Source organism: Marmota flaviventris, chromosome 12 (genome assembly GCF_047511675.1).
Source record: "Marmota flaviventris isolate mMarFla1 chromosome 12, mMarFla1.hap1, whole genome shotgun sequence".
Taxonomy (NCBI): domain Eukaryota; kingdom Metazoa; phylum Chordata; class Mammalia; order Rodentia; family Sciuridae; genus Marmota; species Marmota flaviventris.
The window spans coordinates 55,887,502-55,902,820 of NC_092509.1; the positions used below are offsets into that span (position 1 = coordinate 55,887,502).

The window sequence follows — 15,319 nt, forward strand, 5'->3', positions numbered from 1 at the left end:
ACTAGAATATGGCTAAATGTTTATTTTATGTTTACCTAAGGTAAAATGTGTCCTTGATGTTTAATAGCACTAATGGCAACTTATGCGATTATTTAAACCACAATAGAATTCTATTCCTCAAAGTTTGGCACAGCTAGAAATAAAAATCTACTCTTTAGTATGGAATGTTATGGAATTCTTCCCCTGCCCTCCTCCCGGTACTAGAACGCTGTACCACCAAGTTACATTCCCCGGTCCTTTTTATATTTTTTAAATTTTGAGACAGGGTCTCCATCCTTCCTCCCCAGTCTGCTGAGTTGCTGGGATGGGATTAATAGGCCTATACCACCACACCCAGTGTGGAACTCTTTTTGCAACAAAATTTGATTTATTTTCTTGCCTTAAAAATCGAATGTGCTACTTTTTATGCAGTTAACAATCTAGGCAAAATTCGGGCACCATGGTGCACACCTGATGCGCCTATAATCCCAGTGGTTTAGGAGGCTGAGGCAGGAGGTTCTCCAGTTCAAAGCCAGCTTTATCAACAGCAAGGTGCTAAGCAACTCAGTGAGACCCTGTCTCTAAGTGAAATACAAAATAGGGCTGGAGAGGGCTGGGGTTGTAGCTCAGTGGTAGAGCACTTGCCTAATATGTGTAAGGCACTGGGTTCAATCCTCAGTACTAAATAAATAAATAAATAAAGGTGATGTATCCATCTATAATGAAAAATATTTTTAATAAAATATGGCTAGGGATACAGCTTCGTGCTTGAGTGCCCAGTTCAATCCCCAGTTCCCAAAATATAAAATAACTTTTTAAAAAAACAATCTAGGCAAAAGAGGAAGAACAGTGGTGTGTGTGTGTGTGTGTGTGTGTGTGCGCGCGCGTGCGCGCACCTATTTATTAGTAGGAGAACTTCAAGACATTTTTATTAGGGGGGAAACCTTACCTTTTAGTTTTCTTAAATAATTACTCAATCTTGTTCATAAGGATAGTCTGTATTTCTTTATTTTCTAAGTTTTCCTTTTTTTTCCCCCTTGCTTTCCCTCTCCTCCCTGCATTATTTCTGTGTTAGATAGAGAACCTAGGGCTTCACATACTGTACAAGCTCTATATCCTAGCCCCTTATATTTCTTTTTTTCTTTTAAATATTTTTTTAGTTGTAGATGGACACAATACCTTTTATTTATTTATATGTGGTACTGAGGATCGAACCCAGTGCCACACACATGCCAGACAAGTGCGCTCCTGCTGAGCCACAACCCAGCCCCCTCCCTTATTTTCTTAATTACCAAAATCTCTATGGGTATTTTGAGTGTTTTAGACAGTCAGATCTAGGAACGACTTAAGAGATCAAGTGGCCAGTCCCTTTATTTTAGATAATGAAACTTTAGCTAGGAAGAGTGATATATCCACCAGGCTCAGTGGCTCTGGAGGCTGAGACAGGAGGATCGAAAGTTCAAAGCCAGCTTAAGCAACTTAGTGGGCCCCTAAGCAACTCACAAAACCCTCTGTTTAAATAAAATACAAAAAGGGCTGGGGATGTGGTTCAGTGGTTAAGCACCCCTGGGTTCAATCTCTGATATAAAAAAAAAAAAAGAAAAATGATCCAAGGTCACTTGGAAAAATAATGGCAGAACTCAAGTCCCTAAACCCTGCTCCAGTGCCCTGTGATTTATATTACATACTCTGTCCCAGCAAAAAACATTATCTCAAGGGGTAAGGTGGTGGTGTAGTTCATTTATCTCTGAAGCTCATGATCTTTAAGCCCTGGAAGATAATCCTTTTGTGGTATTAGTCTGGTGACTTTTGCTGACCTTTTGATCTATCTTGGGTCTAGATAAGGTCATATTTTCCTTTCCCTTCCCACACTAGGCATCTTCTTTATAATCACCCATTTCAGCTTTCTGTTGCTCTTAGAATCCTGGACTCCTGTAGACTTTTGGGACTTATCTTGGTTGTATTTTATAATTAAAAGTCATCTTTCAATTCAAATGTCTTTGACTACCTGTTTATTTATGTTAGTACACCCAAGGATGCTTTAACACTGAGCTGCATTCCCAGTCATTTGTGTTGTTTTGTTTTGTGACAGGGACTCGATAAGCTTCTGAGGGTCTTGCTAAGTTGCTGAGGTTGCTCTCGAATTTGCAGTCCTCCTGCATCAGCCTCCCCAGTCACTGAGTTTATAGAAGTGCATCACTATGCCAAGCTTACATACTTCTATATAATGATATATGGCTTGTTTATAACGTGTATATACCAGTAACATTGCTTATTGAAGTAATTCAGGAAACTTGACCATCATGAATCTGAGATAATCACAATTCAGAACCATTTTTCTGCCTCCTTTAGAAAAAGAAATCATCATTTCCTTTTTATTTACATTTGAGGGTCCTTTCATTTTTGATAATTGACTTAAGGGACTTTATTTAATTCCCTGTTAGTGAAAATGAGCCATTTTTTTACAAGTAAAATTTCAGCCATTTTTTAAAAAAAATATTTAGTTTTTAGTTGTAGTTGGACACAATATCTTTATTTTTATTTGGTGCTGAGAATCAAACCAGGGCCTCACACATGCTAGATGAGCACTCTACCACTGAACCACAACCTCAGCCTCAGCATTTTTTTTTAACAAATAAGAAGCATAGAATAATATCTTGATAACCATATGGAGCAAATTTAATCAAAAGAACAGTGTATGAGAAGCTGGTTTTCTCACAGTCATTATGAGGTTGAATGTCTTAAGCATAGTTGGGCATAGTGCCGTGGCTGGGAAGAGTGGAAGAAAACACCGTTCTCCTCGTTTCTTTGCAGTTATCTACAGAAAGCTTCTTTGTACCAGGAATTGAACTCACAGCACTTAACCACTGAGCCATGTCTCTAACCACTTTTATTTTTTCAGACAGGGTCTCATTAAGTTGCTGAGGCTGGCATTGAACTTGATATTCTCCTGTCTCAATCTCCCAAGTTACAGGTACAGGCATGTGCCACCATGTCAAGTACCACATTGATATTCTTTTGGTCCCACTACCATGTGGTTAGAAAATTGGAAAAATCAAAGAATCACTTATGTTTTTAAATACTGTCTCTACAAAATGGGAAGCCATCACTGGCCTTGTATATCTAAAGATCAACTGACAAAGTTTGTAGAATTCTCCAAAATATAAGTTATCACTATAGTGATAACTTGGAATTTTAGTGCTGAAAGACACTTGCCTTGAATGTAATTGGAATGGCATCACTTATAAATTAACCCCTGCAAACTACATGAGTTATGATCCAATAAAGACAAGATTTCACACCAATTACTATAATGCAGTCCCGTATAATATAATACCATTTACAGAATTCAGAAGGAAATTAACTGGTTTCAAACTCATGTTATATGGAAGGATACAGAGCTTGTTGGGGTAGAACATGAATACGCATTGATGGGATCCGTAATTGCTTCGGAAAGCACAGAATATTTTACTAGGAAATTGAAGAATGGACCAGTCTGAGTTTATTTGGAAGGCAAATACTGGGTTTATTTGGAGGGCAGAAGCAGGCCAGCTGGCTTCTAGGCACTCTGTCAAGGGAGGGCAGCCTGGATGTGGTATATACAGGCCATATTACTGAGAAAGATCCTTTCTGATACAAACTAGCAGGAGATACACAGGCAGATGAACTTTTTAATTTGAACATGAATATTGGAACTGATACTGAGATTTTGGTCATGGGTGAAGTTATAATTGATTATTTTTAAAAATTTTTGCATATTTCAGGAGCTGTGGGTCAAGCATTTAGTGATTTTTTTTCCCCAAAGGTTTATGTTGTTTAGCCCTTTTTTTTATCCGGAAAAGTATGTTATTGGCTCTTGGCTCTGGCATCTGAATTCCCACTACTCTCCTGGACTCTGGACACAGTTCTGGAGTTTAAAAAGAAAATATTCAACATCTTTAGCCATGTCATAGGATAACTCATTTACCTTCCTGTTTAGTTCTGTTTTATTTTCTGCAAGCCTTGAGTCTAATGATAACTAATATAATTTGCCTTTGGGAGAATCAAGTTTGGAGTCAGGTTTTAACTTGCATGTTTTTCTTTGGCTTCCTTTTTTGGTAATACCCTTAATTATACTTCTGCAAAAATTGTTTACATTTATGCTAATAGTGGCAATAAGTGCCACAATCTTAATTTAATAAGGCCAATAACTTGTGGTTTCTGTTTTTTTTTTTCCTATATCAGTTTTATTTGAGAGTTTTGTGATTAATAGGCATAATTATTTTAAAATGATCCACTTTTTTTCAGGAGATACTACACCTTTGATGGAAAAAAAGATATTAAGTGCAGCCACACATCCTGTTGGTGATGAAGAGGCTACTGAAGTAAATGCTAATGACCAACCAGAAGCTCCAAATCTAGTTCTGCAATCTCTGTTTTCACTAATACGAGGCAAAGTTGAGCAGTTGGATTCAAGAGCACTTCCTCTTTGCCTTCATCAGGTACCACATTAAACCCTTCACTTTCAGCTTCACTTAAATTCTGATACCAATATTTGTAATCATCTAAAATCCAGTGTTCTGTAATTGCTTCTGACCCACCTAGGGCTGTTGAATCCAGATGAAGATGACCAGTGGCTGGATTAGTGGCTGGTGGATTGGCATATTACTAACTAGTGACCACACTTTGCTCTTGAATAATCTTATCATTTGGATAATGGTTAACACCTTTTATTCAGTGATTAAGCTGTATACAAATAGGAATCAGTGTGACAACAGCTTAGTAAACACTGATTAGATGCCAAAATTATGCTAGACACAGGGTGGGGGAGGGAAGATCATTATCAGGGAATGTCCTTAAGAGAGCTGTGGAAGCTGGGGTTGTGGCTCAGTAGTAGAGCACTTGCCTATCATGTGCAAGGCATTGGGTTTGATCCTTGGCACCACACAAACATGGATAAATAAAGGTTTAAAAATGTTGTATCTGTCTTTAAAAAAATTTTTTTAAAGAGCTGTGGAGAATAGGAGAAAGTTACAAAGATACCTAAATGTAGAATTCTGTATTAAGTGTCGAAATAGACATATGGTCAAGGTTTAGCAGCACAAAATGGGCGATTAACTTTGTCCTGTAAGCACTAGGGAAAAGAAGGTGGTCCTTGGGCTGGGTTGTTCAGGATGATTAGGTGCTCACCAGATGACACAGTGAGCTGCTTCCAAAAGAGACATCAGCGTGTGGAAGACACAGCTGGGACAATGCTGGAGATTAAGGTGGGAAAAGAGACAGGTGAGACTTGATAGCTGGGGACCATAAGGCCTTAGTTTGAGAGGCTGGGCGTTGTTGTTGTTGTTGTTTAATAGATATGTTTTTTCTTAATTTTTTTTTTACTTGTAAATGGACATAATATCTTCATTTTGTTTACTTTATTTTTATGTGGTGCTGAGGATCGAACCCAGAGCCTCACACATGCGAGGCAAGTCCTCTACCATTGAACCACAACCCCAGCTCCAAGGGCTGGGCGTTTTTTTAATAATGAAAATTTCAGGACCAATTTTGTTTTTATAGTTTTTGTTTTTGTTTTGTGGTGTTAAGGATCAAACACAGGGCCTTGTGCATGATAGACAAGTGCTGTACCACTAAGCTACAGCCCTAGCTCCCTGAAATTCAGTTTGAACTTTAGAAACATAATTCTTCTGATGACTAGGAAGGTAAATTGGAAGATGGACAGCCTGGAAAATAGGCAGCCTTTCCACTCACTGTCCAGTGAGTGGAAATCCTTTTTACATAAAAGCCCATTCAGGAAAAATAAAACTGCATTTTTTTTTCCACTTAAAATAATTGATATGTGGGAATGGAAAAAGTTCTACTTTTTACATTTACTTATATATCATTTTAACTTATGTGAGACAAAATTAAATAGTAAAATCTTAAAAAAAAATAAACCCAAGGTAGGAAAATGTATATTTTTAGAAATTTCTATTTCCTCCTTTTTGAACTTGAGGCAGGCCTTTGAGAAAACATGTACTGCTGTTTGGCCCCTAAACCATTACTGACTTGTCTTTGTTGAGGAACTCCAGCACCAAAGCAGCCTTCTAATCTTTCAGCCTCTGTAGTGTTTGCTCAGTAGGTTGAGTTTGCAAAGGGTATTCACAGTTCATGTTGTTTTATCCTCCAAACAACCTGGAGCATTAAGTATGATCATCATCTATTCACAAAGGGGGAAAACAAGGCTCCATCACAAAGCATGTTTTTATAACACTGATGCTAGAATGTGTTTACTCCATTTTAGTGCATCTGTTTTTGAAGCAACCTGGAAGAAATTTGAGTATAGGAAATATCCTAAATAATCTTATTGTGTCAAAGTATGATTTCTACAAGTGAATAATGGTATCTTAGGTTTGTAGGAGAGCATTCTTGTAGCTGGGATCATAGTTAATTGCCAACACACATGGCTCTGAACTCTGACTAGCGTTCTGTACAATGTGCAGCACTGTGTACATAATTCCAAACACCATTATTCAATTGTGAGCACTTGGCCTGGCCTTTTGTTTAATATCAAAACAGAATCAAAAAGTTAGTGTCCATGAGGTCTTCAGCTGATAGTTGGTAAAATAAAAATGAAATGAATGGATGTAAAGGCCTCACATGATGTGGCATGTTTGCTTTTTAATTCACAATAAATAGAATGATCTTTTTATTCATGTTATGCCTTTTTAAGCTTCTGTAACGTTTTTCTCATGAAAGAAGATTGCTATGACTCTAAATACAATAGAATGTGTTTATGTAAAGACTGGAGAATGCCTGTGTTTGCTCAGCTTGAAATGTGTCAGACTTTAGAATTGTTTCCTGTGCCTGCAAAGCTCTTCTGAACCAGTTAATTAAGAGTCTTCTTACTTTCATATTAGAAACATTTAGAGTTTCAAAATTTTTATTTCTTCCAAATTTGTCATTAAACCCAAATAGTAATTTAATTTCCTCTGGCTTTCTTTTTCATTTGCTTGTTTTTAACAGATAGCTGAGTCCTATTTCCAGGAAGAGGACTGTATCCTTTCTTAATTACTGGAAGAAACTCACCAAACCCTTATAGAAACTCACCAAACCCTTATTTTTAAAATGGGGGTCTACATAATAAAAAGTATAAATCATATGGTTTTAGTGGATTTTGACAATTTTAGTACCCACATAACTACTTCAGAAAGCAAGGTTCTGAAAATATCTGTCACTCCAGAAAACTTTTAAAACCACCCAAAGTTGACCTTCCATGAATAAACCCTAGTTTTACCAAAATTAAATATTTATATTCAAGAAGGAGGAAAAGGACATTTTGCTGAAAATAAGATGTAAAAATCTTTTGGATTTTCTTTCTTTGAAATTAAACAAACATAAAAGTCAAGTGATATTTATATGATGGAGCATGTCAGATATATTACACATTATCTCATGACTATCTTATTACAGCTAGAGTCATGTGTTACTTGACAGTGGGGATATGTCCTGAGAAATGCATCATTAGGTGATTTTGTCATTGCAAATGTCATACTAAGACGGCTACTGTGTTGTTAGGTCATTGTTGACCAAAACATTGTTATGTGGTACATAACTGTATATAGCTGCAAAGGAAAGAATAGTTCTTCACTAGTAATAAACAGAATGAAAATTGCTTTTCTTTTGAAGGGATGGCCTAGTGTACACTGTCTAGACAGTTTACTTTTCTTTCTAACCTTATTGACTTTCACCTTTCTGACCAGATTGAGGATAATCAGTTATTGTCCTAAACCCTGTCAAATTAACTGAGGTACTTCAAACAATGACAGTTTGCTTCCTAAATATGTTGGAACTCTAGTGAAATGAAGAGGGAACTCACACGTGTGCATTCATTCCCTTTCCTTGCACCCCACCCCTTCTTCTTAAACAAAGAATGAATATCTGATATAGAGCAATATAGAGTAGTATCAGCAGCCCTGGGAAGCTCCTAGAAATGCAAGTTCATGGGCCTCAGAATCAGAGCTTCTGAGGGATCAGACCCATGAATCAATATTTTTTTTAAATATTTATTTTTTAGTTGTAGTTGGACACAATGCCTTTATTTTATTTATTTTATGTGGCACTGAGGATCAAACCCAGGGCCTTGCCCTTGCTAGGCGAGCGCTCTACTGCTGAGCCACAACCACACCTCTTTTTTTTTTTTTTCAGTTGTCAATGGACCTTTATTTTATTTATTTATTTATATGTGGCGCTGAGACTCAAACCCAGTACCTCACACATGGCAGGCAAGCACTCTACCACTGAGCCACAACCTTAGCCCATGAATCAGTATTTTAACAAATTTTTCAGATAATTTTTATGTTCAATAAAGTTTGAGAAACACTGGTATATTTAAGACATGGCAGAGGAAAGAACAAATTGTTCCCATTTCTCCTGGGCCTATTTTAGGATCCCAGGGATATCTTTAAGACAACAAATGAGAGGGAGAACTGAACCTCTGAGTGTTTATGGAAAGGACGCAAAGCTAAACTGTGAATTTTTCTCTTTCTTTTTTCTGGGTCAACATTTAGAACACTGCCCAGAGGGAGGTAGAAAATTGGACAATGTATCTTGACCACAGAAGACGCACATATTTGTGATACAGATGGGAAGGCAAAAGTTTGTAATAAGATCTACATAAAACTGGAATCACATGACACTTTTGAAAATCACTGTGGTAATTAAAATTTTTAGAAAAGATCCATATAATTTTTGCTCACCATTGTCTGGACATGTGGTCTTTTGATCTTATAAGAGAAAAGCATTCAGTGGGAAATAAGTCAAGGATGAAGGTTAGCTGAAACCAGAAACAAACACTTATGTCTCGGGTCACATAGTTGCTTGACAGAAAGTAATTTCAGGAGAAAAATTTCAAAAAGGAAAACAAATAGTCTCCCAGATTCCATGTGGGTTCTATTGACTCTGCTAGAAGTATGTTAGCAAGCAGGCACTCTTTGAGCATGAAAATCTTTTAATTCCTGCTGTTTGTTGATAATATGGAATCCATGTAGCTACTTCATAATATACTAGAATAAAATTTATCTACTTCAAAACCAAGAATCATTACTTTAGATATGTTTAAATTTAAGAATGTCTAGAGTTCTCTCTCTCTCTCTCTCTCTCTCACCTTGTTTAAGACATTGTTTTTCAAATATAGGGTTTAATGTAAATAGTCTGGATTTCTGTTTTCCTCAAATTTTCAATTCAGATGAGAAAGCAATGAAATTCATTCAGCTTGAACGATTATATCATGAGCAATTGCTTGCAAATCTTTCTGCCATTCAGGAACAGTGGGGTGAGTATAGACTAATACAGAATGTGAAACTATCTCTAATCTAACAAATTTGTTATTTGCCGGGTGCAGTGGTACATACCTGTAATTCCAACAACTCAGGAGGCTGAAGCAGGAAAATTGCAAGTTCAAGGCCAGCCTCAGGAATTTAATAAGGCCCTAAGTAATTTTAGCAAGATCCTGTCTCAAAAAAATAAAAAGGGATGGGGATGTAGCTCAATGGTAAAGTTCCCCTGGGTTCAATCCCCAGGGGAAAAACAAGAAAAGAAAGTTAACACATTTAACCTGGTTTTATAAGTCAGAAATTTCCAATCATATTAATATTGCAAAATATGGAACTGGGGATATAGCTCAATAGAATGTTTGCCCATCATGCACCAGGCCCTGAGTTTAATCCTCAGCATCATGAGGGCCGGGGGAGGGGGGGACAAAAAGGAAAGATTTTACAAAAAATGTAGCATTTTTATCATGTCTATTTCACTGTGAGAAAATTGTTTTCTTTGTATTTTGCTCTTTGTACTAAGTGCCAAGAAAAGAACACTTGCAGCTATTTGTATGTCTTCTGAACATATTGCATGCCCTATTGGCTAATTCAGTCTCTGGGATGGTATTTACTTATACTTCAAAATAATAACTTAGCTATTTCTGTTAACTTTTTGGTGTTTGAGAAGATAATTTTGCATATTAATTTTTATCAGTGGTTCAGTTAACATTTTTTTCCTCCAAAATATTTTTTTAAGAGCCAGTGACTTACAAATATTTTAAATTTAGAAACAAAATGGAAAACTGTACAACCACATACAGTTACACCACTAAGGAATTCAGAAAAAGGATTTAATGGTGAAGACTTTGAACGGCTTGCTAAATTTTGCACAACACATCAAGAGTAAGTATGTCAGAATTTAGTTGCAATGAGTTACAGTAGAATGTCGAAGAAGCATTGTATGAAGTATTGAAATACAAGGGCCTTTGTTTTGTTGATATTTTCAACTACAGAAATTAAGATGGGTATAATAAAATTTTAGGTTTCTTTCTCAGCTTTTACCGTTTTTTACATTGACCTTGGTGAACAGTCATTTTACATAGGCTCAAAAGATTCTTATAATTAGTAATTTTAAAATATAACATCTAATTTTGACATCTTTTTGTGTAAGAGATTAGGCAATCCTACATTAATTCTACATTAGGACTTCTTTATTAATTTTACCCCCCCACTCCCACCCCCGCTTTTTAAATTCATTACTTGAAGACTCAGGTTCTGAACATGAGGGGGCATGATAGTGTTCATTGCAGCCTTCTGAGGCTCAGGACTTGAGTCCTCAATATGAAAGTGAAAGGCTTTCTGTTCTGTTAATAACTTTTTCTCCTTTATCTCTCAGACTCACAAAGAGTAAACAAAAGCTCTATTTATTAATAATGAAACATTCCTAAGTAATTGTTGCTTTTGTTCATGCAGAAGATAGATAACTTGCTGTGGGACCTTATTGTTTTTGGAGATGGCCTTTGAAGAATGATTCTAGATTCATTCATCTCTCACAATAACCATTCTCTTATGTTTAAAACAGTATTTTCAAGGATTCTGAGTTATAACCTAGTTTCTTAGCAAATTAAAATAAGTTAACTTTCAACCTTGTAACATTTAATAATCACGGAATCTTTTAAAAAAATTTTTTTGAACTTCAAAATAATATATGCCAGACACAGTGGCACATACCTCTAATACCAGCAATTTGGGAAGCTGAGACAGAAGGATTGTGAGTTCAATACCAGCCTGGGCAACTTAGTGAGACCTTGTCTCAAAATAAAAAGGGATGGGGGTGTAGTTCAATAGTAGAGTGTCCCTTGGGTTCAATCCCCAGTAAGAAGAAAGAAGAAAAGAAAACCTCCAAATACTCTAAGTACTGCCCTTTCTATGGAACTAATAACTTCTTATCATGTTACAAAAGTTTTAAGTATTTAATAAACAAATATTTTGAGCATAATATGAGTGTGATATCTTTAGATAATTGCCCCAAATTATTACTCATAATTTTAATATTAAAGAATATTCTCAATTTGTAATGTTTTGAACAACCCACAATAAAAAATTTAAAAGAAAAAAAAAAAAGAATATTCTCAAGTTATAGATTGTTAAGCATACAAGCTTGATAAGTTTTTTTCCACATACATGTATGTCTACATGAGTACCACTCCAGAGAAAGATCCAAGATTCAGAACATACCACCTCTCAGAAGGCTCCATCATGCGAGTACCAAGTCCATACTCACCTTCCCCCCATGGTCACCACTATCTGAGTTCTACTGTTTGCCTACTCTGTAATTTCATATCAATGATATTGCTCAGAATAAGGATTGCTGTATCCAGCATTGTGTCGCATTACGTGGTTGCATGTAATGGAAGTTTACTGTGCTTACTGGTGTGCAGATTCACTCTATGACTTTGCAATAGCTTGTTCATTGTGTTGTTCCTAGACCTGTGAGTTGCTCCTGGTTTTTGAACATTATGAATTATAAAGGGGCTATGCATTTTTGTTCATGCCTTTGCTAGATATACTCATATCCCATTATGTTGGGTATTACCTAAAATTTAATATTAAAAAGTTACTTTTCTGGTAATCTGTTTCCATGGGTAATTTTAACAAATCATTTTTTGCCATAATCTATTTTAGATTATGACATAAACTGAGATTTTAAAAATGTGTGTGAAATTGTCTTTAAGTACCTTATTAGCAAAAGGTTAACACTCTGTTTTACTTCTGGATTTTAGCATTTATAGCTTCATTGGGGGTTTTCAATAATAATTGGCTACCTAAGGAGTTTAACACATGATATAGCTGCACTTTGAACTATGTAACCCTGTGGTAATGTTTCAGCTATGGAAATGTTCTGTGCTAATATTAGAATCCAGAGAAGCTGTATTTTTTTATAACCATTTCAGTGACATTTGTTTGGAAGCATGCTGCACTTTAAAAAATTTTTTCTTTCTCTTTTCTACAGTCCTCTTTTATCCAAACACAAGGTAAGTTTGTTTCTTTTGAAAATATTTATGGGGAAAATATTGTCACATGTCTATTGTATGGACTGTTTTAGAAAATAAAGAAACATTTCTCAAGTTATTTCAGGTTTCTAATTTAATGCAACAGTTTCCAAAAATGTTTTTTTGTGTTTTATTTGGTTGATGTTTTAAAATTTTTAGATAGCAGCTATAGAAAAGTCCCTGGGAAGGCAATGCTTTACACAGTTAATAGTGTCTGAAGATCCAAAGGAAAGAGGAGCTACAGCCAAAGAGTCAGGTATGTTTTTAAATTAAGTTAGGGAGGAATGTAAAAGATACCCATTTCCTTTAATATTTTGTTCAGTGTTATATCTGAACATTTTTGTGTCTACACCTCTTGTAGAAAAAAATACCAAAGCAAAATTTTTATGATGTAATTCCATTTTTAGTTACCCAGTAGTAGATAATATAAAATATAAATTCTTGTAAAAACATGAAAGTATTTTCATGTTTTCAGCAGGCGGTTTTATGTATCTAACAGAATATTAAAAGATTGTACAAAAGTGCTCTGAAATGGAATTGTTTTTGGTGTATTTAGATGTCCTTTTCTGTTTAAAAAACAAGCACCGAATGGACTTTACCAGAGATCTTTCTATAAATCTAGATAGTTAATAGTTTTGTGTTTTGATAATTTATTTATAGCAATGTATCCTTGTCTCTCCTGTGTTTTATACACTGTTACACACACTAACATATAATTTGTATATATATATATACTTCTAAAACATTTATGATATATTTTATATCAACCTATGCCTTTTGTCAAAAGATTTTTAGAAACTTTTTTCTAAATAAACTTTAGAAAATAAAAAATAAATAAGTTTTAGGGTGATTTTCCCCCTGGCATCTGATTTCACTACTAGTGTATATCCCAAGGTTTATGTTCTTGGGCCTGAAAGTCCTCATATTGAAAAGGAGGTATAAGGTGGTTTGAGGGGTTTGTTTTGGGTGAGTGACCCTGAAGATATAAGATGCTACTATCAAGTAGCCATGTCTTCTTTTAAAGTACTTTTTAATTTTTTTTAAATCTCTATCCTCTTTTCCCTTAAAGAGACAAGGGGGAGATAATGTCTTGAGTCACCCCTACTATACTCTGTTCTTTCTGTCTGTTTTCTACATTTTTGAATAAGAAACCATAGTAAAATAACCTTTATAACCGTCTTAAAAGGGCGGGGAGAATCCCCAAATAGCCACCTAGTTTGAACGTGGACGTGTCTCCATATCTTACACATTAGGAAGAGTGCTGTTACAGCTCTTTAGAATCTGAGACTCTGCACTGGTTGCTGCCCAGCACTAGCTTGGCCTTTGCACGGCTGCATGTGGATGGAGAAACTGATGTACCAAGTTTAAAGACAACAGCTGGGTGCTTTGCTTCTCAGCTAGAACCTGGGACTTCTGGTTTCTAATTGAGCACAGCATGGTTTTTGTTTTGTTTTGTTTTTTGTTTTTTTCCCACAGCATGAGTAAACTGCAGGAATTAGGGATTATCAAAGGCTTCAATGATTCAGATATCCTATTAACAACCATTTTTGAAGGGGTGGGGACTAAGTCCTGGAGGAGGATGTCTTGCCCCAGCCTGATAAAACAATGTGTTTTTAAGAGAAATGTCAGCAATGGGGATGACTCTTCAAATGTAGTGTGGAATTCTTGCCTTTTGCATCAGTGTGTGTGTGTGTGTGTGTGTGTGTGTGTGTGTGTGTGTGTGTTGTGTGCGTATGTGATGTTTTGTATTTCTAAAGATGGAATAATTGTTTTCTCATTAGTTTGTAAATACATTGGACCTATAGATAGTATTTGTTACCATTTAAGTGATATTTCAGTTCACTAGATACGGTACTTAAAATAGTTGTATTTTGTCCAGTCATGGTAGTTGGTAAACTCACTTCCCACTCAGCATGACTTCTTAGACTGACTCAGTAACTTTTCAGTCACTTATGGTTTTGTCCTTTTTTGGTTTTGGGGAGTGTTTGGGGGGTTTTTTGGAGGGTGGTTGGTTTTAGTTTTGTCTTTTGGTATGTGGATTGATTTGGGTGATATACAAGATACATTCCCAGTCTTTTTTATATTTTACTCTGAGATAAAGTCTTACTGAGTTGCTGAGCATCTTGATAAACTGCTAAGGCTGGCCTCAGACTTGTTCCTCCTGCTTCAGCCTTCCAGATTCCTAGAATTACTGTCATGCACTAGCACGCCCAGCTTACTTTAGTTCTTTTTTATTATTTTTAATGTATTTTTTGTTTGGGTACTGGGAATTAGACTGGTGTGAGCCACATCTCCAGTCCTTTTTATTTTTTTTATTTTGAGATAAGTTCTTGCTAAATTGCTGAGGGTCTCATTAAATTGCTGAAGCTAACCTTGAACTTGCAATCCTCCTGCCTCAGCCTCCGGAGTTTCTGGGATTAGAGGTGTGCCACCACACACTAACCGTTAAATAGTCTTATTTTGATTCCTGAGGACTTAGTTCTATTCAACTCCAAACTTCATTAGAACACCTAAATCTCATTTTATTCAAAGCTCTTCTCTGCTATCCAACTGCCGGGACTAGGAGCAGAGGGTACTGCAGCTGGAGCTACCTAGATTAGTGCTTAGGGCTGAATCAGGTTGTTCTGTTATAGGGAAGCATGGTGAATCCAGAAGGACCAGCTGATCTGCTGTTTTGTCCCAAAAATAACTGACCTCAGCTGGGGGTAGCACACCCTATTTCTCTGATGTGGAGGTCTGTCTGCCTTGTGTTTTTTTTAATGTATTTTTTTAGTTGTAGGTGGACACAATACCTTTATTTTATTTTTATGTGGTGCTGAGGATCGAACCCGGGCCTCCCATGTGCTAGATGAGCGTTCTTCCGCTGAGCCACACCCCAGCCCCTGAAATCTTAATATAGCATTTAGGAATTCCCTTTTCTTTGGTATGGTAGTGGCCTCAGTTGTTAGTTGGTTATACAGTACCCATTAAACGAAAAAGCAAACAGAATAAAATTCTTATTTTATCTATCTT

General features: G+C 36.1%; 1 protein-coding gene across 2 annotated transcripts in view; it reads left to right on the forward strand.

Moving 5' to 3' along the window:
• Cnst (consortin, connexin sorting protein) overlaps nt 1-15,319 on the forward strand; it is a 95,630-nt gene that overhangs the window by 56,163 nt on the left and 24,148 nt on the right. For both annotated transcript variants that reach the window (XM_027928541.2, XM_071600000.1), the window contains exons 3-8: nt 4,267-4,460; nt 6,967-6,997; nt 9,188-9,274; nt 10,043-10,157; nt 12,268-12,289; nt 12,467-12,563. In XM_027928541.2, the coding sequence (XP_027784342.2) occupies nt 4,267-4,460; nt 6,967-6,997; nt 9,188-9,274; nt 10,043-10,157; nt 12,268-12,289; nt 12,467-12,563 (546 nt within the window). The remainder of the gene's footprint in view (nt 1-4,266; nt 4,461-6,966; nt 6,998-9,187; nt 9,275-10,042; nt 10,158-12,267; nt 12,290-12,466; nt 12,564-15,319) is intronic.